The sequence below is a fragment of the Myotis nattereri genome, assembly GCF_964212035.1.
Source record: "Myotis nattereri genome assembly, chromosome: 16".
Lineage (NCBI taxonomy): Eukaryota > Metazoa > Chordata > Mammalia > Chiroptera > Vespertilionidae > Myotis > Myotis nattereri.
Window position 1 is genome coordinate 39048486 of NC_138091.1, and position 25280 is coordinate 39073765.

At 36.9% G+C, this 25280-nt stretch overlaps 1 protein-coding gene across 1 annotated transcript in view; it reads left to right on the forward strand.

Moving 5' to 3' along the window:
• Nucleotides 1-25280, forward strand: part of HELZ (helicase with zinc finger) — a 123826-nt gene that overhangs the window by 20815 nt on the left and 77731 nt on the right. The window contains exons 7-14 of the mRNA XM_081109694.1: nt 3544-3668; nt 5909-5965; nt 10045-10096; nt 11657-11732; nt 13711-13909; nt 14358-14465; nt 15518-15815; nt 23343-23610. Coding sequence (XP_080965820.1) covers nt 3544-3668; nt 5909-5965; nt 10045-10096; nt 11657-11732; nt 13711-13909; nt 14358-14465; nt 15518-15815; nt 23343-23610 — 1183 coding nt within the window. The remainder of the gene's footprint in view (nt 1-3543; nt 3669-5908; nt 5966-10044; nt 10097-11656; nt 11733-13710; nt 13910-14357; nt 14466-15517; nt 15816-23342; nt 23611-25280) is intronic.

A 25280-nucleotide genomic window follows, 5' to 3' on the forward strand; every position in this document is an offset into this window, starting at 1 on the left:
TGTGCATCAGAGTGACTGGTTGTTCCACTGGTCGTTCCGCCATTTGGTCAATTTGCATATTAGGGTTTTATTATATAGGATTTGTATAGTAATGAGGAAGTTGAGGGACATAAATGAATTATCTCTAAAATTTAAACTGGAATATTGAAAATAAACCAGGAGAAATGACCTATGTATCTGAAGTATGAAAATATTGAGAAGGAAGGAGTCCAAGCCTCTTTACAATAAACAGCAGTTGAAGGAAAGAGTCCTTCCAAAAATTCTATATAATAAAAGCCTAATATGCTAAGTGTCCAGTCGTCTGGTTGGCCATTCAACCAATAAAAGCATAATATGCTAATGATATGCTAAGGCTGCTCAACCCCTCTCAATGATGTGTACTGACCACCATGGGGCAGATGCTCTGACTGGTAGATTAGCTTGCTGCTGGGGTCCGGCCAATCAGGACTGAACAAGACGGGCTAGACACGGCCTACAGCCTTCCCACATCCCTCCTCAGCCCCGATCATGCACCAGTGGGGTCCTTTGGCCTGGCCTGAGCCCTCTTGCAATCCAGACTGAGGAACCTCCCCCCCCCCCCCATGAGTGCATGAATTCGTGCAGCAGGCCTCTAGTATGCAATAAGAGCTTAACTTTAATGCTCATTGCAAACCCAAGGAGATCACGATTTGTGTGACCGGATTAAGGACCTAATAATGAAAGGAGCAAGGTAGCAGGGATTAAAAAGAAAAGCGTATTACAGTATTTAAAGCTGAAATATTCAGAAGGTTCTCGGTATAGATAGCATTGAATAGTGTTAAGGCTTTTCATTTTCCAAAAGTATTTTATAAAGGGAACATTTTATCTATAAAAGTCTTTAGTAGGAAGGACACAATATGCCACAACAGCTGCAGCCCACATGTCCAAAGTGTTTATTTATTACTAGAGGCCCAGCGCATGAAATTGTGCGGATAGGGTCCTTAGGCATAGCCTCCTGCGGTCAGGGCCATCTTCTGCCCGTTCGCCAGTCCCCAGTCCTCTGCTGCCTCTGCTGCAGGGCTGTCAGGCCATTGGGATCACCAGCTCATCCTCGGCTGCTCGGGGGCTCAGGCCTGCGGGAAAGCAGGTGCCAGTGACTTCACCTCCATGCTTGTGCGCTGGGCCAGCTGCTGATGGAACGCGCTGCCGCTTGGAGCCACTCACGCGGGCGCTGCTACTGCTGCCGCTGCTGTTGGGGCTTGAGGTGCTGATGGATGCTGTGTGACGCACCCGCGACCTACCCGCCCCGGCGTGAGTGGCCCCGAGCGGGAAGCTTGTTCCATCAGTGGCTGGCCCGGTGCATGTGTATGGAGGTTAAGTAACTCGCGCCTGCTTTCCCACAGGCCTGAGCCCCCAAGCAGCCGGGGATGAGCTGGTGATCACAACGGTCTGACAGCCAAGCCTGGTCCTCCCACCACCCACCCCTATTCCTCCGTTCACCATTGCTGAGCCATCGGAGCCTGCGGGCCAGGGGCAGGGACCAAGAGGTCAGCCGTTCAACCCGCTCACCAGTCCTCAATCCCACCCTACCCCGCTTGTGGGCGGGGTAGTGGGAGGGACCAAGAGGTGGTCAGTGCCACCTTATGGTGACTGGTTGTTTGGTCATCCTGGACCCTGGCTTTTTATATATATAGATAATTGGAAGAAAAGTGAGGGCAAGGGAAAAGGATCCAGGCAGAGAAGAAGAATATTGGGGGAAAACTCAGATTTGGCCAAAGGGATACTGGTCAGAGATTTGCCCCAGAGTGTTCTTATGTTCTTACTCTGGGTGATGTTATACTTTTTGATACTTATAAGATATGGACATTTTACTTTCTAGTTAATACTTAGATTTACCAGGTGTACCGGTTAATAATGCGGATTTTGTAATCAAAGAAAACACGATAATTTCAAGATAAACATCAAAAGTGCTTTATTCAAAGTAAAACATACGAAGAAGTGGAAAATTGGGTCTCTGAATGGTTTGCCTCAACACATTGCTAGCTGCACATTTTCCCCATCCTTCAGGTAATTTGTGGATACCGTCCCAATAGAACTTTTCTTGTTTTGAGGCAAACCACCCATTTTCCTTCCTTTAAAATCTTTCCCATTGCTTGTAAACGATCGGAAATTGCTTGCTGAGCTACGTTTAATCTTTCTGCAAGTTGTTTTTTAGTTTGACACGCATCTTCATCCAATAATGCTTGTAATTGTTGGTCTTCAAACTTTTTCAGTTGACCTGGATGTTCTTTCTCTTTCACATCGAAATCATCACTTTTAAAGCATTTAAACCAGCATTCACAAGTATGTTGAGATGGAGCATATGCTTCCTGAAGTATACGATAACTTTCAGCAACACTTTTCTTCAGAATAAATTAATGAATTAAAACTTCCCACAAATGCTCTTTTTTTGGCACGAAATTCGACATTTTTAAAAAAATATATTTCATTGATTTTTTACAGAGAGGAAGGGAGAGGGATAGAGTTAGAAGCATCAGTGAGAGAGAAACATCGATCAGCTGCCTCCTGCATATCTCTTACTGGGGATGTGCCCGCAACCAAGGTACATGCCCTTGACCAGAATCGAACCTGGGACTTTTCAGTCCGCAGGCCGACGCTCTATCCACTGAGCTAAACCAGTTAGGGCGAAATTCCACATTTTTAAGCGTAAAGATATCTATGATGTTAACACCTTCAGAAAATTTGACATATGAGGTTTTGAAGCTTGCTGTCAATACAACGAAATAGCATACATATCAAATCGCATATATATCAATGGATGTGTAACTCCATCCATTGAAAAAATCCGCATTATTAACTGGTACACTTGGTAGGCCTTACAGTGTTTGGAGTCTGCTTATATATACTACTACTCCCACCCCCAAATATATTTTTGGAAAATGAGGTTTATTGCCAAGCATTAAATGGCTAATATTTAGGGCAAGAATTTATAAATTATAAATTTATATTCTCTTAAAAATAATCTTTTTTTATTTTTGAAGTGTTGGTTCAGAGAATGTAATTTTATCCAAGCAGTGAATGATTTTACTTTATTAATGACCAAAGGGTTTATTTTTTATGGTCATTAAAATTTTCCTTTTGAAAAATTTGGGAAAAATACTTTGGGCTATGGGGGGTGAGGGAGAAAGAAAAAGAGAGCAGAAGGGAGGGAGGGGAGGAGGGAGGAAAAGAAAGAGAGAGAAACGTTGATGAGAAAGCGCAACTTTGATTGATCAGTTGCCTCATGTACGCCTACTACTGGGGATCAAGCCCATAACTCCTGCATGTACCCTGACCAAGAATCAAACCAGCACCTTTTTGGTATACCATATGACACTCAACCAACTGAGCCACACTGGCCAGAGTTTTATTTTCTTGTCTTTATGCATGTCTTGGACAGAACTGAAACATCACCCTTCCTCTAGTACTTGAAGTTTTTCTTTTAGTGTATAAGAAGTCATGCTTGCGATAGTGTGCCAATATTAAAATCAGGGAAAATGTGTGTTACATGTCATGTGATTAACCATGGCTGTTCTTTTCTGACAGTGCTGGGAGAAGGACTGGCCAAGGGAGATGGTGCTTTTCAGGCAGTGCTTTGCTGCATGCAGCTGAAAGGAAAGCTTCAACTTGTATCCAACATTCTTGCCAAGTCACTAACAGGAGAGTCCCTGGTACGTTGATGAACTCTAATTTTTTTTCAGTGCTTTAAAAAGAAATAAATTTATTGGGGTGGCTGGTTAACAAAATTATGTAGTTTTCAAGTATATAATTCTATGATTTGTCATCTATATTATTGCATCGTGTGTTTACCACCCAAAGTCAAATCTCCTTCGTTGCCATATATTTGACCCCCTTTACCCTTTACTACACTACCCCCTCCATACCGTTTCCCTCTGGTAACCATCATACTGTTTGTGTCTATGAGTTTTTGTTTGTTTGATCATCCCATTTGTTCGTTTGTTGCTTTCAGTTTTATATTCCACGTGTGAGTGAAATCATATGGTAATGAATTCTAATTTTGAGTGTCTGAAAAGAGATTCACGTATTTGACTCCTTAGGAATATTGTGGGGAAAAACAGTTAGTGTGCATTTTCTTTCTTATTTTCTCCTACCAGAAATGAGGTTCATAGGTACATTTCTCCTCAACGAACTGATATTTAACCATTGGATTCTTATAGTTTGTGATTATATATATTTAGTTATATATATATATATAATATATATATATATGTATATGTATATATATATATAAAAGAATTGCAGGTGTTTTTTGAAACTTTGAAAGTGTAGGATAGCTAAATAATTCAGAACTTGAAAATATTTTTGGTTCTGTTATGTTTTAAAATTCTCCTGTGGATATATGATTTTACGGGGTCCTTAAATTCAGCCACTAATTTCATAAAATGTTTACATTTATCTAAACTATATAATAATTACTTTTATAGTTGAAGAAGGTATGGGTGTAAGTTGATATTCATGACTATTCTGATGGAGCTATTTAATTCTATTCAGACTTTGGGATTAATTTTTTTTTTATGTAGCATTTAATTTTCTAGAGTTTGTTTTCGGTTGACATAATTGAAAAACTTTTTTTTGCAACTTGAGAGTTGGCAATCTGTAGGAATTGGAAGATAAGAAGATAGTATAACTCTTTTTTTTTTTAAAAATATATTTTTATTGATCTTTCACAGAGAGGAAGGGAGAGAGATAGAGAGCTAGAAACATCGATGAGAGAGAAACATCGACCAGCTGCCTCCTGCACACTCCCCACTGGGGACGTGCCCGCAACCAAGGCACATGCCCCTGACCGGAATCGAACCCGGGACCCTTCAGTCCGCAGGCTGACGCTCTATCCACCGAGCCAAACCGGTTTTGGCGAGAAGATAGTATAACTCTTTCTCTCACCAGTTGGTAACTGCTATAAAATTCTCTGATATTTTTTAGGAATCATAATGAAAAACAGTGAAAGCAAGAAAGTATATGTATACTGTGCTATATAGCATGAATCCCTTATTTTATTCTCTTATTTTGAATTGATAGAAATTATGAAAATCAGGCATAAAGTTGTGTTTTTAATGGAAATAAATATATTTGGTGACAAAAAAGAATTTAGGAGAGTACTTGGTATACTGCTGAGTGTTTAATGACTCATCTCAGAGAACAGTTTATTTCTAAGGAATTATTGTGTAGTATATTGTTAATTGATTTACCATTGTTTTTTGATTTCACCAAATTCACATTAAAGGTTAAATGTATTAATATAGCAAAATGTTATAGCTCTTTAGTTCTAAGTAGGTGATAATATACCTCTGTTATTAAGAATAAGGAACCTTTTAATATAAGTTTAGCATATTGCACAGTTTTACCTATTAAGTTTTTAAACTAGGAAGAAGTAATTTGCCTTTAAATCTCAAGTGAAATTTGAATTTCAGATGAGAGAATATTTTGTATATTTTCCTTTATCAGGTTTGTTAATGAGCCAACTTTAAAGTGCCATCATTATTTTATGTGAATCTGATTCATGGGTAACTGATTGAATTCACCACTTTGCAAATATAAGCTCATTAGTTTTAGGGAAAAAAGTTTTAAAAAAGTTTAGGCTTATTTTTCTTTTCATTTATCCTATCTTGCTCTTTGGTGATACCCATTGTGAATATTTTATTGAATTGATTTTAAGCTCTTATGGAAGGTGAATACAGTGTTTTAGGGTACACTATATATTTTATTCTGTTAAATTAACCTTTTTAACTTTCCTTATAGATAGTTAACTTGATTATCATGATTAATGACAGGGGATGGGAGGTGAGGAGTAGCATTGTTTTCTTTACAAAGAAACAGTTGAGGAATTAAGTCCCCATAGTCAAGAACTAATATACTAATCGGTTTTCCCCTTTTTTATTTACCTTTTCAGAATGGGATGGTAACAAAAGATTTAACAAGACTAAAAACACTTCTCACAGAAACAGAGGTAAGACTATTTCGCTGGATTTCTTTGGAAAGTTTAACTCAGTCTGGCTAGTAAGTGTTTTGTATTAAATTTTGGAAAATCATTGGGCATTGGCTAAGGCAGCAAGGCTGTAAAGGTGGGGTGGTGGAACCTTCTGACCCTTTATAACCTAGCTTGTGAGTCATATGCAAATGTAGATATTAGTAAAATTTTTTTTTTAATATTTATATAATACTGTGACATTTAAGGTCACAAATATCACTTGACTTTTATTTTGTGACTGTACTTTTGGAAATGATTTAGTTTTGTATATAATTTCTTTTTAAAAAAATATATATTGATTTCAGAGAGGAAGGGAGAGGGAGAGAGAGATAGGAACATCAACGATGAGAGAGAATCATTGATCGGTTGCCTGCTGCATGCCCCCCACTGGGGACCGAGCCCACAATCCAAGCATGTGCCCTTGACCAGGAATTGAATCTGGGACCCTTCAGTCCTTTGGCCGACGCTCTATTCCCTGAGCCAAACCGGCTAGGGCAGTTTTGTTTATAATTTCTTTTTTATGTAACCAAAGTAGTATTCTTTTGGTTAGTGAACTGAAATTATTTTTAAAAATTCATCTAGCCGAAACCGGTTTGGCTCAGTGGATAGACCGTCGGCCTGCGGACCGAAGGGTCCCGGGTTCGATTCCGGTCGGGGGCGTGTGCCTGGGTTGCGGGCACATCCCCAGTGGGAGATGTGCAGGAGGCAGCTGACCGATGTTTCTCTCTCATCGATGTTTCTGACTCTCTATCTCTCTCCCTTCCTCTCTGTCAAAAATCAATAAAATATATATTTAAAAAAAAAAAAAAAAGTAAAAATTCATCTAGAAAAAGTTAATAAACAATGCTTCCCTTACTTATCATTGCACATGACATTTAAAAATAGCTACAATTTTTATTTAAAGACTAGTAGCCCTGCACATGAATCCATCCGCCAGTAGCTTGCTGCTGCCCTCCTGTAGCTCTCTGCTCGCTGCCACGCCCTCCTGTAGCTCCCCCCCGCCCCCCCCCCCCCCGTTCCTTCCCCCCTCCCGCCACCCCTCATTGCTTGCTGCCCTGCGCCCTCCTGTAGCTCTCTGCAGCCCACTTGTAGCTCGCTGCCCCACACTCCTGCTGATCTGGTTGTGATGCTGTCGGTTGTTAGGCTTCATGGCGTAAGGACCATTTGCATATTACATCTTTATTATATAGGATTGGGCTGAGCTGGGATTTAACTTGTAAATGCTAGTGGATGAGGATAAAGATATGCAACTGAGGGCTAGCTAATGAGAACAAAAACAATACATATTAGTAAAATTTAAAATATCAAATCAATAGATTTGATGGTGAATTTATAGGAATTTTAGCAATATGAAATTTGGCTGCTTTCCCTGAAGGCATCAATGAAGACTGAAGATCATAAGCTAATTCATATTGCCCTTCTGTCTTGGGATCCGAGCACATAAAAAAACACACACAACCAAACACAGTACTTTGGAACCTAAAAGCAATGGTGACAAAATACTCATCAAGGCCAAGTTTCTCTCTCTCTCTCTCTCTCTCTCTCTCTCTCTCTCTCTCTCTCTCTCTCTCTCTTTTTTAACCAGCTCTGAGGTTGTGTGTTTGAGACCCTCCCAGCCTGCAAGTTATAGTGTCAGCTCAGGCTTCCTTTGCCCCTTCGCAGACCATTGCAGATGCTGATGCGGGAAACACACTGTGTGTTTTTCCCTTCTAACAATTAACAATCATAAAAGTTTTAGCCTTCATTTTATGACCAAAACATTTTATGCCCATCTTTTTTGCATATTTGATAAATTTATTTATTTTATTATTTTTTTAAATATATATTTTATTGATTTTTTACAGAGAGGAAGGGAGAGAGATAGAGAGTTAGAAACATCGATGAGAGAGAAACACCGATCAGCTGCCTCCTGCACATCCCCCACTGGGGACGTGCCCGCAACCCAGGTACATGCCCCCGACTGGAATCGAACCCGGGACCCCTCAGTCCACAGGCCGACCCTCCATCCACTGAGCCAAACCGGTTTCGGCATGATAAATTTATTTTGATAAATATTTTAGAAGGGATCCTTTAAATTCATACTTGAAGGCAAGTTTTTATATTTATATACTAGAGGCCCGATGCATGAAATTCATGCAAGAGTAGGCCTTCCTTTCCCCGGCTGCCGGCACTGACTTCCCTCTGGCACCTGGGACCCGGGCTTCCCTGCATTCTCCAGCAGGCACCTGGGACCCGGGCTTCCCTTGCAGTCCCGGCTTCATCGGAAGGTCATCCAGAAGGACATCTGGTCTAATTAGCATATTATGCTTTTATTATTATAGATTCTGTGTAGATGGAATCATTTTTTTAAGGGCAGGTGTGGGACTATGGCATTTAGAACTTGCTCATAAAATTTGAAGAGATCTTTTAATGTATCTTTTCTTGTGAGAATAGAATGCTTCTAATGTAAGCAATTACAACTGATTTGTTAGCTTATGCATTCTTATATACAGTCCTCATTTTACAAAAAAAAATGGGTTGTCTTTAAAAACTTATTAGTAAGCAGTGTTGAGAATAAGAAGGCATTTTCCAGTAGAGTTATTATAGTGATTCAGTTCCAGCCCAACCTAGAAAGTCCAATTTAATTAACAACATGTGAATTATAGTGATATTATTGTTTCAGTTATACCCAATTAGCATTTATGACATTCTTCCTATGGTACAAGACATTCCAAATTTCACCTTGGGTATCATTTCCTCCTCCTGATTCAGTTCAGCATTTACTGTGTGCCTATGCTGGTCAAGGTTCTGTGGGTTTTGAAAGCTGAGGTATTAATGAAAAACAATCTGATGGACCAGTCTAAGATGCATAAGCTACTGTACCCAGAGGGCAGCCTGTGGGTGGTAAGTGCTGAATAATGGAAGTACAGGCAGGGAAAGAAGAGGCGAACACTCTGGGGAAACCAGGGAGGCAGGAATGTGGGAACTGAGGTCAAAGGACCGAGGTAGCTCAGTGAAGACCAGAGATGGCTTGGCGCGGGGTGTGATTGGCAGTCAGTCGGTTGAAGGATGGATGAGACAGGCAGTAATGAGGGCCTTACCTGGGACGCGGCAGTGGGAGTAGAGAGTATGAGAGACATTCTACACCTGGTTGGCAGGGTTTGGAGAATACTCAGAGCAGGACAGAAGAGGAAGAGTTCAAGATGGTTTTCTTAATTTCAGTCCTCTCTTTGGGGAATTTGAGTGGATGAACTTGAAATAAGGAGCAGAGAAAGAGGATGAGATTTGCAGTAAAGTTGATGAATTTTGTTTTGGACATATTGTGTTCGAAGTGCATCCAGCCATTCATCCACCATTTACGGGGTACCCAGTATGTGCCAGATCCCCTGTGAGGGGCGGGAACGTAAAGGGGAAGTTGCAGGATTTTGACAATGATCTGTACATGGCTGGCAGTGATCAACATGTAAAATGTTGTAGAATAGTTAATAGAAAGTGCTATGGGTAGCACTCAGTTGGAATTGTGGGTGTGGAGCTTAGAGTAAACTTAGAGTCAAAGGGACAGATTGAGGATTTATCTGCACCAAGGAAGTCAAGAAAACCAGCAGGTCAGAGTGAGTGGGTCCCCTCTGTGGTCTCCATTGTGGAGAAGGGCTCATCCCCTAGTGAGGGGGACTTAGTGGGATGTGCTCCCAGGCCCCCAAGTGGCGCTCCGCTTGATAGAGGAGAAAAGGCTAGTTGGTCATTCTCTGGGTGTTTGGAAGAGGAGAGCGAAAAGAGTAAGTGGATGGAAGGCGCTTCTCTGTGGGTTCGCGATTGGGGACTTAGACCTTTGTTCTTTTGCTACCAGGTAATTTTTATGTAGGAAATTTTATCAGTGTTCTTAATGAGGGCCACACAATTACTGTTTTCTGTGTTTAAATATAGTTTAACATAGAGCAAAACATGTCTGAGATATTAATGTTAAATTTTTCTAAGTATTCAGACTCAGGCTTTAAAAAATACTGAAAATGTCCAAGTTTAATTCGATATCAATTGGATATTTCTTATTATAAAAATATCTTTCATTTCAAAAATTGCAGACAGCAACTAGTAATGTCCTCTCTGGATATCACGTGGAAGATTTAGAAGAGGGTAAGTACCAAACTCTGCATAACTTCTAGTAACTGTGATCTGGACATTGCTTTTTAATTGATTATTGGGAGGAAATTTATTGAGTTACAATACATGGAAGTGGAGTTGTAGGAGAGAATATAAAAATAAAAAAATTTAATTCTAAAAAATGTGTGGATGAAAGCAATTCTTTTCACTGGCCCCTTTCCTTAGAATAATGAAGTAATGGTGGTACAAGGTAGCTCTAAAGGTTATGTATTTCATTTTCTTGCCTCCACATAGTTTAAAACTCATTCTTAGCAGTCCTTAGAGGGGGGAGTCTTTCCTCCTCTCTCTCTCAGGCCAGTACAATTAGTACTTTTTGGAAGTTCTAATCTGTGAACTGAGTTGTTCCTGCCACCACTAAAATCTCCTCTTGCCAGCGGAAGGGGAAGAGAGACCCGCCTTTACTGAGTGCTTGCTGGATACTGTGGGCGGCTGTAGTGGCTTTCGCCAAATGTGTGATGACTTCTTAGAGCCCTTCCACATTTTTTTGAGAGGTGATGAAACTGATATTTACCAAGGCCCAGCAATTTCCTCAGTCACACAGCTAGTAAGGGATGAAACCCAGCTTTAAATTCAACCTGGCTGAATATTTTTTGATGGAGCAGGGAGGCACAGTGACTCATGAGGGAGTAAGGTATAGGTAATGGCTCTGAGGCCCTTGGAAACTTGTCCTGCTCAGCCTCTGTAACTCTGGTCTTTTCTCTCTGAAGCCCCGTTTTCCCTGGTTTAGTATATTCTAAACCAGGCGTCCTCAAACTACAGCCCGCGGGCCACATGCGGCCCGCCGAAAACATGTATCCGGCCCGCTGGGTGTTTTTGCCGCCGCTGCCTGTTGCTTAGCAGCTGACTAGTTTTTTTTTAAACTATATTCCAGCCCTCCAATGGTCTGAGGGACAGTGAACTGGCCCCCTGTTTAAAAAGTTTGAGGACCCCTGTTCTAAACAAATAAAAGCTCATTGTATTTAGAAGTAAACGTTATTTTTTTTAGTTCCTACCTTAGAATTCAACTTTTTGAACTTTATTTCAGTTGTGAAAAAGGATTACTTTATGCAATGACATGTTAGACAGATCCTGAGGAACATGGGTAGTGACATGGAATTTCTCACTCAGTATTCAGTACTGGAATTTGTTTTCTAAAATTTCCTCCCAGGATACATAATTTTCTCATTCCTGAAGTATTCCTAGTAGAGACACATCTCACACTTGAAAAATGATAAACATGCTAACATTCCCCCCGTTAGTTGTTTGAAAGAGACTGCACTGGAAATATGCCCACCAGTTGCTAGGATAGAGTCAGGGTCATAGATATGACTTAGCTGCTTGGTAACTGCTTCTTCAGTGATTTTTAAGTTCAATATGGTTGATTTAACTCACTTGATTGGTCAATTACTTTTTTGGTAGAGGCAAGTATATCATGTTCTTTTTACATCATCTGGGATGATGTGTGTGGAGGGTTTATAGAATTTTTTACACATTAAAATATCAGAATTATTAGCAAGCCTCAAATGATAAGACTATATCCTGATTACTCTCTAGGATCTTGTAATGGTTGGCATTTCCGCCCACCACCTAGGGGAATCACAAGCAGCGAGGAATATACTTTGTGTAAAAGGTAACGTGAATTTTTTTTTTAAACCCATGACATGTTTTTATTCAAAGGATAGTTAATTTTCCTTCACTTTTTTAAAGAAAATACGTGAAGGAAGAAATATAATGATTGAGTAAAATGGTTTATTTTCAGTTTGAAACAGAAGCCATGATGGTCATTATCATTAAAAAATAAAAATCAAAGCCATATTGATGAGCCTTCTGTTAATTACAAAAACAGTGATATAAATGGAGATTGTTTAGAAGTCTCTTATAATACCAGTTGGATTAATAGGACTGAATTTAATTGCTGGTCTCTTGCTTATGTGAAATTTATCTGTTATGGTCATTGAAATTATATAAACTGAAATAGAAGATAAAATAGATGAAGAATTGTTAAATTATTTTAATAACCTTTTTAAAAATATACTGTCTTCATGTAATCCTTATACAGAATTTGAGTAATTTATATTTGAAGGGCTAACCTTTCAGAACTTAATAATTATGTATTGAGTGGAAAGAATTATTAGTCACATTTAGAAAAGTGAACCCTTCAGTTCTTTTTATAAGCACTCGTAACTAGTGGGATTTTAGATATAAAACCTCATTACTCTAGATTGCTTTTGATAATGATGAAAATTTGATATGTAATGTGGATGATTGAATAGTTAAGACATCAGATTTGATTTTATAGTAGAAATAAACTAAGTAGTGAATTTTGAAAATCCTGGTGGCATCCTGTTGTAGGAGAGTTAGATAACAAGCCAGTTATGCAAAGGAAATGTAAGAAAATTTATAGTCCAAATGAGAGTATCCAATCTTCAGTTTCTAGGGAAATAATTTAAAATACAGCAATAGAAAGTTGAAATATTTGGCTCACTAAGACATACTTAAGAGAAATAAATGCATGGTTTTAAAGATGTTTTATGATGCATAAGAGAACTTCATAAGTAGTACAATTTAAGTTCAAGTGCTTTGTATATCATCAAGAAAAGCTTTATATATACTTGTCTTTTCAAATAAAGTGAGCCATTTGATAATTTAAATTGTGCTGTGTTTCATTTTGTATTTCTTACTATCCATATTTTACCAGTTGAAAAACTATGATATAATATCACTCTTGTCTTCATTTTGCTATTTATAGTTTAATTTTCTTATCATAAGTAAGATGCTTTATTATGCTTCAATCATTTAAAAATTGGTTGGACCCATAATTCTGCAAGATATTTAAAACTTAAAAAAATGATTGATCGACATCTTGTATTTTTATCAGTTTTTGACTGAATTGTCAATTTAATTTTCTGTTATAAACACTGAGAGACTATTAGTTCTGTAACCTTTAAAATGAACATTTATGAATTTAGCTATTAAAGAATTTAATCTCTTGAATTGTGATTCTAATATAAAACTTTTAATTTTTAAAACTTCAAGCAAATTAATATAGTCCAATATTTTCAGTAAAATATTGGTAATAGTAATAGAGAAAAGAGTAAAAGTAAAAAGTAGAAGCCTTAAAATGATAAGTTACTGATATAGGAAAGTTTTTCCAGAATGAAATTCTTTGTGGAACCTTTTCTTTAGGTCGTATCATTTTGGGGAGTAGGGCATACCTGTGTTTGACGAGCAAATCCACTTGATGTCAGTGTTGCTGTAAAAAATGCTGCTCTTAGAGGAACTGATAGAGTTGTTACATCACGAAGGAAGCTACCTTTTCGGTGGTGGTTTTTGTGGGTGGGGTGGTTATGATTATGCTCTGCTTTAGCACCCCCTTACTCTCAAGGAGAAGGTCAGTTAATATGGGGAGTTGCTGTTTTGACGAACTATTGTAAATGTTCTCTAAACCTCTCCTTCCTCCTCTGTGCAAGACACTGTGATAAATATGGCCTTTCAGGAGACTAAGTTTTGTTTTTGTTATTGAAGAGTTGGAAGGGAAATGCTGAAAATTTATCTTTTAAATGGTCCAACAAAGTATATGATAAAACAGTCTTTCCTATTCTACTTAGATTTTTAGAGCAAGGAATCTGTAGGTATGGTGCCCAGTGTACTTCAGCACATTCCCAGGAAGAACTAGCAGAATGGCAGAAAAGATATGCTTCACGGTTGATAAAATTGAAACAGCAAAATGAGAATAAACAGTTCTCAGGCAGTTACATGGAAACCTTGATAGAAAAGTGGATGAATTCATTATCTCCTGAGAAAGTGGTGAGGAAAATAAACTGCATTTTTTGTTTGTTTGTTTTAAATAATGATTTTGTTTGAGTCTTTATTTTGTGCTATATTTTGGTTTATTTCGTTATCCTTTATATGGAGAGCTTGATTCTGATAAAGCATTTTTAGTAGCAAAAGTAGAACTGTTTGCTAAAAAATAAAGAGTAAAAACTAAGCCGTTTGGAGATTTTGTAGGTATTATATTAATTTATTTTCATTCAGGGAGTTTTTACTGCCATTTTTTGTTTGTTTTCTATGTCTCTTATTTTAGCTTTATTATATTTTGTAAGAACAAAAAACGGAAAGTTAATGTATAAGACACTTTGCTTTGTAAACAGTTCCATCACATCTTACTGTTGACGTTTAATGTATTTAGTATGCCAGAAGTTCGGTATGAGCTTTTAGGAATGGAAATGTAACATTAGTTGCTCTCTGTTTTCAGCTTAGTGAATGTGTTGAAGGAGTAAAGGTAGAGCATAATCCTGATCTGACGGTCACTGTCAACACCAAAAAGTCTCACCAGACATGGACTTTTGCTCTCACCTGTAAGGTATGAATTTTATGTTACTCAAATAATGTGAATTTTTTCCAATTTTCTTAAAACCTTTAAATCTCTGTGTTAAAAGAGCATTGAAAATGTTTTAATCTAAGTACATTTTAATGTAGGTTCTATGTTATTCTAACGTGTATTTCTGTATTTTGATCGTTAAAGGTACAATTTTTGTTTTAGATTTTGAGATAAAATCTTTCTAGATGTTTGATGCTTGCTCATTTATTTATTGATTTGGTAAAGAGGTCTTCGATTTGTTGTCTTCCAAACTTGGAACATGGGATGGGGTTCATGGCTTATAATTAACTATTTAAAAATCGAGTTGTTTAATCTGGCAGTTTTAAGATCTTAAAATAATGGCAACTTATTTTTACATTTGATTTGATGAAATCACAAATTCTATAATAATGGGGTTTTAAAATGAGACATTTCACACAGTACATCCCATCTTGAAGTAAAATATTCAGACTTTAAGAATGAAGCAAAGTAAAAATTTCTGTAAATATATGCAGTGGAAAAGTTTGTGTACTTTTTGGTGGCATTTCTTCCACTGTACCATGTGCATCTTGGGATGAAAAATCTGGGAACATTTAGCTTCAGCCTTGAACCCAATCCAGTACTTTCAGGGGTAACTGCCCGCCTGTGAAGACTTCCTACTTGAGGTTAGGTAAAACTTTTTTAGGCCAAGGGCATGGAAAGTTGGAGGTCGATGGTCATACAGAGTGATAGCCTTTGCCACAGTGAAAGGTGAACATATCACAGAAAAGAGCAGGGGAGCTAGTGATGTAGCATAAATATATCATTTTTTAAAAATTTCAGCTTTATTGAAGTATAATTGACATAAATATATTATTTTTTAACAACATATTTTTTAAAGTCATTATGATTTTTTTTCTTAAATGGCTTATGAGCACAATTTGTATTTTTAAAATATTATCTTAGAAGCATGGGAAAGTAAAATTCCCTTATGGAAATATTTTCGTTGAAGAGCCCAATTACAATTGGATTTTTCACCCCCTTGTACTCAATGAATTATTTTAACTTCCTTGTAGCCTGCAAGAATGCTGTATCGTGTAGCATTGCTTTATGATGCTCATCGTCCTCATTTTAGTATCATTGCAATATCTGCCGGAGATAGTACTACCCAGGTATCACAAGAAGTCCCAGAAAACTGTCAAGAATGGATAGGAGGAAAGATGGCCCAAAATGGATTAGATCATTACGTGTATAAAGTCGGGATAGCATTTAACACAGAAATATTTGGAACTTTTCGCCAAACCATAGTTTTCGACTTTGGATTGGAACCAGTACTCATGCAAAGAGTAATGATTGATGCAGCTTCTACAGAAGGTAATATTTAGACTTTTTTCCCCTGATACAGTGTATTAAAAGAGACGCTCATAACAACATTGAAAGATATGTATTGGCCCCTCTATGTTCCATGAATAGGGAGGGAATAATTAGGGGGGAAAAAATCTCAAATTAATTGACTCATTTACTATGTAATAGGATTAGAATGGTTCACATTATGCCCTTTCTCTTTATACAGTCATCAGGCAAAGCTTGTATGAGTAGATGATCAGGTCTATCTTGGTCTCCCAACTTCATTTTTAAAGTAGGATGACTTTAGCACAATAAAAGCTTTTTTTTTTTTTTTTTTAAATATATTTCTTTATTGAATTCAGAGAGGAAGGGAGAGGGGAGAGAGAGAAACATCAATGATGAGAGAGAATCACTGATCGGCTGCTTCCTGCATGCCCCCACTGGGGATCGAGCCCCCAGCCCAGGCATGTGCCCTTGGCTGGAATCGAACCTGGGACCCTTCAGTCCGCAGGCTGATGCTCTATCCACTGAGCCAAGCCGGCCTGGGCTCAATAAAAGCTTTTAATATTGCTTTGGATAGAGTATAATTTTAATGGTAATCGTGAGTACACTTACAGTGTCTATTTCCATGTTTGACTGACTGTCCAATTAACTTTGATGATGTTAGTGCATTATCTCTGAATGAAAAGTCCTAAATATAAGCTTTCATAAATTGGTTTTGTACATTCACTAGTGTAAAGGAGACCCAGGTGCCTTTGCACCCATGTGCCCTTAGGAAGAAGTCCGTGACTTAACATGTAAGCACCTGTAGAAGACAATGAATTTCCTTGTACATTACCATATTGCTCCATACACCTAAATATTATGCCGGAATCCAAAAGAAAAGGTCACATTAGCCTACATTTCTTTGGCGCTTGGTTGGATATATAGGTGCTTTATTTTATTTACTAAATACTAAGTATTAACAAACACTTCATGTAGCAGAACTGTATGAAACTTGCTTTGGTATTGACTAACTCACCATATTGGGGAGGATGTTTTTTCCTTTGTACCCCCGTCCCTTTTATAAGAACTAAAATTTGTTTTTTTCATGAGCAAATGCTAGGATTTAACTTTTTGGACATAGCAAACAGGTGGAATTGGTTCTGTCTCCTTTACTTGAGCTGCTGGTAAGGTTAAAGCAACATTTGTGTCCAAATTGAACAATTAGGCATTACTCCCTTGTATGTATGCTAATATTATTCCCCAGACTCATTCCACCTTGATTTTCCACTTACTTTGATTTATTTTACTTGTGTTTATTCTGTTGTATTTTGTTTTTGTCATCTTAGTAATCTTTGAAATCAAAATGTTATTTCCCATAGTCAAATAGCTGTGATCATTGACAAAATGAAAATATTTGGTTTATATTTACTAATATAAATTCTTTTTCTGTAAAGGGCCAGAAAGATAATATGTAAGTGAATGGCGTGCCTATATTACAATAAAACTATTTTCAGTAACAGCAGCAGGATGGATTTGTCTTGCACTCTGTGGTTTGCCTATTCCTGTACTAGTAAGTTGCTTTTAGAGACTAGAACTGGAGATAACTAGGGAGCACCCTTTTTCAATCATAAGGAGATTTAAATCAAGGGAGAGCAACATGCATCCCTTCCTCAAATAGAATTCTGAAAAGATGTCTTGGCTTACATGTTGGTTGTATTTTAAAAGTTTGCTTTTAGATTGGTGGATTGTAACGCATGACTCATTTCTCATAGAAATAGTTTGTGTTGCCAAGAATCTGTACTAGCTAATAAAAGCTTGTTTAATAATATAAAGTGTTAAATATCTGAAGAGGATTTCAGGCACCCTCATGGACTTGAGAGATGAAGGTTACTTTGGCTACTTGTTCTCAGATATGTTCTGCTTTTCTAGTTGGAGAAAAAGAGCAGTGGAATAGACTTCACAGTCAAATAAAATTGGATTTGAATCCTGATTTTCTATTTATTACCTGTGTGACCCCGGGCGGAGTACTTAATACTATAGCCTACCTTTTTAAAAATAATACTATAAAGTGACCTCTTTGCAGTTTGATATCTTTGCTTATTGCTTTTAATGAGTACTTAAAAATATGTTTTTTATTGATTTCAGAGAGAGGAAGGGAGAGGAAAGAGGGGTAGAAACATCAGTGATGAGAGAGACTCATTGATCAACTACTTCCTGCACTTTCCCTGCTGGGGATTGAGCCCACAATCTGGGCTTTGAACTGTGACCTCCTGGTTCATGGGTAGACACTCAGTCACTGAGCCACACCAGCCAGGCTGCCTATTTTCTTTTAAACAAGATTTTACTTCTACATAGTTAAGGAAAATAGTTGAGAAAAGTTAAACATTTTTGTGAACTAATTTGGGTACATTGAAACAGTTTCACATAATGATATTTGTTTTTCAAGGACCGGAAAAATAAAATTCAGGAGAACAATGCAAAATGTGCAAAATATATTTTATGATACGAGATTTTAACATTATAAAAAGGAAAACAAATCTAGGTTTAGGCAAGCGGGGTGACATTTGGTTGATTATTTTGTCATTGCTTAAATTAGCTGACCTGGTTGTACTAATTAATGTTTGTCAGATACTTTTTAAATTCTTTTAAAAAAAACCTTCATTGTTTAAAGTATTACATATGTCACCTTTCCCCCTCACTTTTATACTGTTAAAATTGATGTCATTGAATATCTTGATGTTTTTTGCTAAGTTCTTAAATTTTTTATTGTGTGACTATATTTGTTTCAGTGTGACTGTGTACAGAGTCCCAACAGAATTTTGGAGAAATGAAAGTAGGACATAAACAACAATATTTGTTTCCTGCGTCTATCTTAGTACTAGTTAGTGTTTTTTGATTATTATAGCAGAATGCTTGTAAGCAAAAAAATTGAGGGCAAAAGATTTATGTGTAATCACAATTTTATAAAATATTCTGAAATAGTTAAAATGTAAAATGGGAGTCTCCCATTTTTATCATTTCCTGGAATATTTGTGTGGATAACATTCAGAGACATTGAGAGCAAGAGAAGTTCTTTGTTAAATTGGTGACAATGTAACTGACAGTCTGGTTGATTTCACCTCTTGCCTCAGCCAGTTCATTGTTTGATTTTCCTTGGCCTAGAATTCTGAGAAAAGTGTTATTCCATGTACAAACTGGCCAAAAGGCAGTTGGGAATTGGGGAATTAAATTAGGTCTGAGCTTTATCATGTTTCATAATATTATAAATTATATCACAATATAATTTGGTTTTTACGCACACAAAAATGCAGTGATGGTGTGAAACTAGAATTTGAATAGGAAATAATCTCTGTCACTTCTTCCACTTGATTGGCTATTCATTGTTTAAGTAAGTTTTTGTCCTTAATGTTGGGGACATATATTTCTCTTCCATAAAGTTATAAATTTGGGCCGTTGTGGGTCATCTATTTATTAGCTTGATGCAGGGGTCCTCAAACTACGGCCTGCGGGCCACATGCAAATACAAATATTGTATTTGTTCCCGTTTTTTTTGTTTTTTTTTAAGAAGTTTTTTTTTTCATATTTTATTGATTTTTTTACAGAGAGGAAGGGAGAGAGATAGAGTTAGAAACATCGATGAGAGAGATACATTGATCAGCCGCCTCCTGCACATCTCCTATTGGGGATGTGCCCGCAACCCAGGTACATGCCCTTGACCGGAATCGAACCTGGGACCTTTCAGTCCGCAGGCCGACGGTCTATCCACTGAGCCAAACCGGTTTCGGCCCCGTTTTGTTTTTTTAGTTCAAAATAAGATATGTGCAGTATGCATAGGAATTTGTTCATCGTTTTTTTTTTAAACTATAGTCTGGCCCTCCAACGGTCTGAGGGACAGTGAACTGGCCCCCTGTTTAAAAAGTTGGAGAACCCCTGGTGATGTTTCTAAAACTGTTCCACAGAAATTAATAGGGGTTATACATATTAATAATAGGTAAAGAGTTTCATGTCCAAATACGTTTGAAAATGGTGCATGCTTTATTTCCCAGTGCACCTCAGTAATTAAGGGCTCAGTGTCTGTCAAACTGATTTGATCATGGAACTTAGTTATATTCATTTATTACTCCTTGAAACTTAAAATCAAGTTACATAGCAGACATTTCTTTTTTTAAAAAATATATATTTTTATTGACTTCAGAGAGGAAGAGAGAGAGAAAGAGAGAGAGAGAGAGAGAGAGAGAGAGAGAGAGAGAGAGAAACATCAAGAATGAGAGAGAATCATTGGTTGGCTGCCTCCTGCACCCCCCATACCAGGGATCAAGCCCACAACCTGGGTGTGTGCCCTGACAGGGAATGGAACTGTGATCTCCTGGTTCATAGGCCAACTCTCAACCACTGAGCCATGCTGGCCACCTTTCTAATTTATTGCTCATTATTGAACTAAAAAAAGCCTGCCTACTTTAGGTGATTCAAATTTGAATTGGAAAAATACTCCACAGTTTTTTTTGTTTGTCTTTTACACGAAGCATCCAAACCTTTTTTGTTTGCAGGTCATGAATGAATTTCCCCCCTCTAGTCGTTTGACAATTCCGCAAAGTGGGAAACATATATAACTTTAACTTTGCTTTTTTTGGTGTTTTCCCCTTGTTGGTACAATTTGGGTTCAGAAAAGGATACAATATGTTCTCAAAAAAACTTTTTTGGATTAAAGATGTGCCTCTCAAAAATGTGTGGTAAAAAACATCCACAAAAGAAGGAAGTTAGTGAGTTTCCCCCTTACTTAGAAAACTGCATTTATGCCTTCTACCACAACTTTGAGTAATGGAAAATTTTTGCTGGGCAAAATTGATTTGGAATTCTGCTTTGACTGTCTCTGAAAGCTACATGTTGAAGATTAATTCTTATATTTAAATTTGGAAATTTGGTATCACACATTTTTCTACTTTGTGTCTAGCAGTGTATGGTAACACTAACATTACAATTTAGAATGACCTAAAAATGATCTTCAACTGTCAAATTTAGTTGCTAAATTAAGAACATGTTATGTAATATTTAATATGATGTCATCAGAAAGTAATAGAAAAATATATTTAAAAATTGTATATTTGTCAAAAGATAAATGTAACTGAGTGGAAGCATGTAAAATGTATAAAAATACTCCTATGCTATTACTTTCGTGTTTTAACTTCTTAAAATTATTAGCTTTGCAAAGAGATTGAAAATAGGGACAGACAACATGGAAAAGCTCAGAAGTGTTTATCTTCTATGTAGCAGTTTTGGTGAAAAGAGTGATGTTGAAATGGATACCAGAAATGGTAGTTTGGGATTTTTTGGATTTTAGTTTATTGTTAATTTGGGCAGTCAAGACTTGTAAAGCCAGACAAAAATGTTTTCTAAGGATAAGAGTGTGTTACCTAATTTTGGAATTAGGAAACATTTCATCTCATTCTTTTAAAGTCCTAGATAAATATAGCTGTTTTGAGCAAATTCCATATTTAACATGCATTTATTGCATGCTTATTTTGTGCCGGCTCTTGTGCTGAGTATGTAGAACACTGGGTTTTTTTCCTCCTTACTTTCTTCTTATCCACTCTCCAGGTCCTGTTAAGGATATTTTCAAGTCTGCTCTGTACTACTTACTGCAAAACAAAACAAACCAACCCTTTGGATGCTTTATTAGAATAGTAATTATGTGGCTGAAATGAGAGCTGTTGTCAGTAATCAGAGGGCAAGGGACGTTGGGAAGCATATCTTGTGCCAGACTAGTTATTCCAATCTTGAATTCTATTTTTGTTGTTGTTAATCTCACCCAAGGATATTTTTTTTTCATTGATTTTTAGAGAGAGTGGAAGGGAGGGGGAGAGACAGAGAAAGAGAAACATTGATGTGAGAGAGACACATCAATTGGTTGCCTCTCACACATGCCCTGACCAGGACCAGGGATCGAGCTTGCAAACGAGGTACATACCCTTGACTGTGAATCAAACCCATGACCCTTCAGTTTGTGGGCCAACACTCTAACCACTGAGCAAAACCTCCTAGGGCTATACTGTATTCTTAAAGTAAGTTAGAGAAAAGAAAATGTTATTAGGAAATGTTATTAGAAAAAAGAAATATATGGTACTTATTGGAAAAAAATCTATGTATAAGTGCATCTGCACTGTTCAAACCCTTGTTGTTCAGGGTCAGCTGTAATTGTGACGCTATTGCAAAATAGACCATCATCGTTTCATCCAGAGTATTTTAAAATACAAATGTTTAATGAGCAGACCATCTTTAGAGCTTGATGATTATAGTTGTATTTATGTTGCCATTTGAGAAATAATAAAAGTGGTATATAGTAATAAAATGGTTTTCAGGGAACAAAGATTAGAGATTAGAGCAATTACTGTTTTTCTTTTTATTACATTTTTATTTTTAAATTCGGGCCTTTACATTGTAATCGTTCTTAAGATACTAGGATAAGCTACTTTCTAATATTGAGAAATTTCTCTTGGTGGATGACTACATGTTTATAATTTACATGTAACATTTAATGTAGCAAAATCTCTTATTAAGCAAAACATGGCAATTATGCCTTAGGCTCTCATGTCAAAGATAGCACATGATAACTTTTCTTTGTACTTCGGAGGCTAACTCTAATCTCTGTTTACATTTTTTGTTATTTTTCCCCTAAAACTTTAACTTGAGTTGTGAAATCATCTTTCTAATTACGTTAGATGAAAACTGAATCTCGGCCTGATAAGTCAGTTAAGGAACCTTTTTTCTTTTGGTTAAGTTTCATATTTATAGGTGTATGTATGTTACACCCAATAAAAAAGTAATGTGTTGCTCTGCAGACAGATGGAGGCTACCCAGGGCTCAGAATTTATGTTAATAACGTATTTCACCCTGTGCTGGTATTCTGCAGAGTTGAACAGTCATTCATTTCGATATTGTGCCCTACTTACAATATAATTTAACTGAGGCTAAACTGGATTTTTTTAAAAAAATGACATTTGAATGGTACATCATATTTCATTTTAATGTGGAATTATTGGTGTTTCTCATGAATATTTCCTAAAAGGGTTTTGTTTGTTGTAAGTTGACTTTCAGAGTTTCACTGTTTTACCACACGAGGAGAGATTTAACCTTTCACAGTTTTCTGATCTTCTCTTTCTATCATGGGACAGGTATTGGTTGGAGGAGGAGAAAAGTGATTGTCACCTGATAGATTTTTGTCTTATGAGGAATTTATCATATCTTCTTCCTAGATCAGATTTCTCTTGAGTAGAGAGTTAAGTACTAAATGTTAATCTGTATTTTTAAGCGGTTAATAACACTTTCTAGAATGGCCTAGTCTGGTGTTAAAAAAGATGTTTTCTATATGGATTCCTATTTATGTTATTTTGTTAAGCTAGACAAAAAATATTTCTGATGTGGGGAAAATACTGTCAAATGGGTTTTTATATTGTTCTGTTTTTAAGAATTTGAGCTTTAGCATATAAAATTCTCTTACCAAATATACAGGGCATTAATTTGGTAATTTTAATGTTGTGCTCTTTTATAAATGTGTGTTTTGTTTCCATCTAGATCTTGAGTACCTGATGCACGCAAAACAACAGTTAGTAACCACAGCTAAGCGTTGGGATTCTTCTTCTAAGACTATTATAGAGTTTGAACCTAATGAAACTACTGATTTGGAGAAGAGCCTTCTTATCAGATACCAAATTCCTCTCTCTGCTGACCAGCTATTTACCCAGTCCGTTTTAGACAAGTCATTGACCAAGACCAACTATCAGTCACGTTTGCATGACCTTCTTTATATTGAGGAGATAGCTCAGTATAAAGAAGTAAGCAAGTAAGTTACATTAGAAACACTTTTCTTAATTTTTGGTTATCTCCCCTTTGGATGTTATTTTTCATTTTGAAAATGGAGGTGTTCCTATGTGAAGACAGATAGTAAAATGGTTGTTATTCAGTGGCTGTTATTTAGTAGCTGTACATGAGCTTCTTGAGGCAAGAACTGTGTCTTGCCCATCCTGGTAGTCCTAGCGTTTTGTACATAGTTCATTTCCACAAGACTCTGCCAGGTGCTGGGAGTCTAAACCTGTGGTCCCGGCTCTTTAGGAGGTTTCTGTTCATGGTAGCCGGGGCAAGCACTCAGTGAATATTTGTTTAGGAAATGTACAAAAACTGAAAGAGACTTCATATTTTGATAAGGAATTTTAAGTATGAAATGATTTAAATCTTCAGGAAAACTGATAATAAAATACCTTTATAGCAGTTTATAAATGCTTTAACATATTTTACATTTTATCATATTCCATAGATTAAGACCAAGTGTTTAAATGAAAACTTATTTGAATCATTATAGAAAAGATAATCTGAAAAATTAAAGTTTGAGTGAAGGAAGATGTTAATGAAATAGTTGTATTTGGTAGTAGCATTCTGCTTTTTAATAAAATGAAACGAACCTTAAAAATTGAACCACAGTTATGAGGCACAAACACATTTTTATAAGTAGTTTTCCCTTTAAATATACCCTAACCAACACATCTTTCTTTCCCAAGCTGCCTTATTCCCCTCCCCCCTTTTTTATGGAATTTATTGGTGTGACAGTGATTAATAAAATACGTGAGTTCCAAGGTGCCTTATCAATACCTTATCATTAATATTATTAATAGATATTGAATACTCACTGAGGGATATATTCAGAAAAGGAAAAGTGAAAACTTAAAAGATACCTTGTGTTACTCTACTTATAGATTAAATATGATCTAACTTTTTTTTTAAAATATATTTTATTGATTTTTCACAGAGAGGAAGGGAGAGAGATAGAGAGTTAGAAACATCGATGAGAGAGAAACATCGATCAGCTGCCTCCTACACATCTTCCACTGGGGATGTGCCCGCAACCCAGGTACATGCCCCCGACCGGAATCGAACCTGGGACCTTTCAGTCCGCAGGCCGACGCTCTATCCACTGAGCCAAACCGGTTTTGGCTATGATCTAACTTTTGGAAGTATTTTATTCAAATTAAATACATGTAAGATTTACAAAATCAGAATATTGTTTTCATTACTCTAAGACTTTCAATTGTGGCCTATTGATGGTCTCTTAAAAGACATCAATTGTTTCTATAGACAGTTCTAATGAAATGATCAGTTATCAAATAGCAAGGGCAGTGGCTTATATCATATTCGTTATTCACATTATTAATATGCATGTATTTTATTTATATTATTGTAGTTTACTTTTCCTTGAGAAAGGAACACTATGGTAAGTTATCAATATTGTGATGAGACAGAGCTTACAAGCTTACAGGAATCTTTTTGTTTTTTTAAATATTTTTATTGATTTTAGAGAGAGGAAGGGAGAGGGAGAGGGAGAGAGAGAGATCAATAATGAGATCAGCTGCCTCCTACACGCCCCCCACTGGGGAACGAGCCTGCAACCTGGGCTTGTGCTCTGACCAGAAATTGACCCATGACCTGCTGGTTCATGGGTTGACGCTCAACCACAGAGCC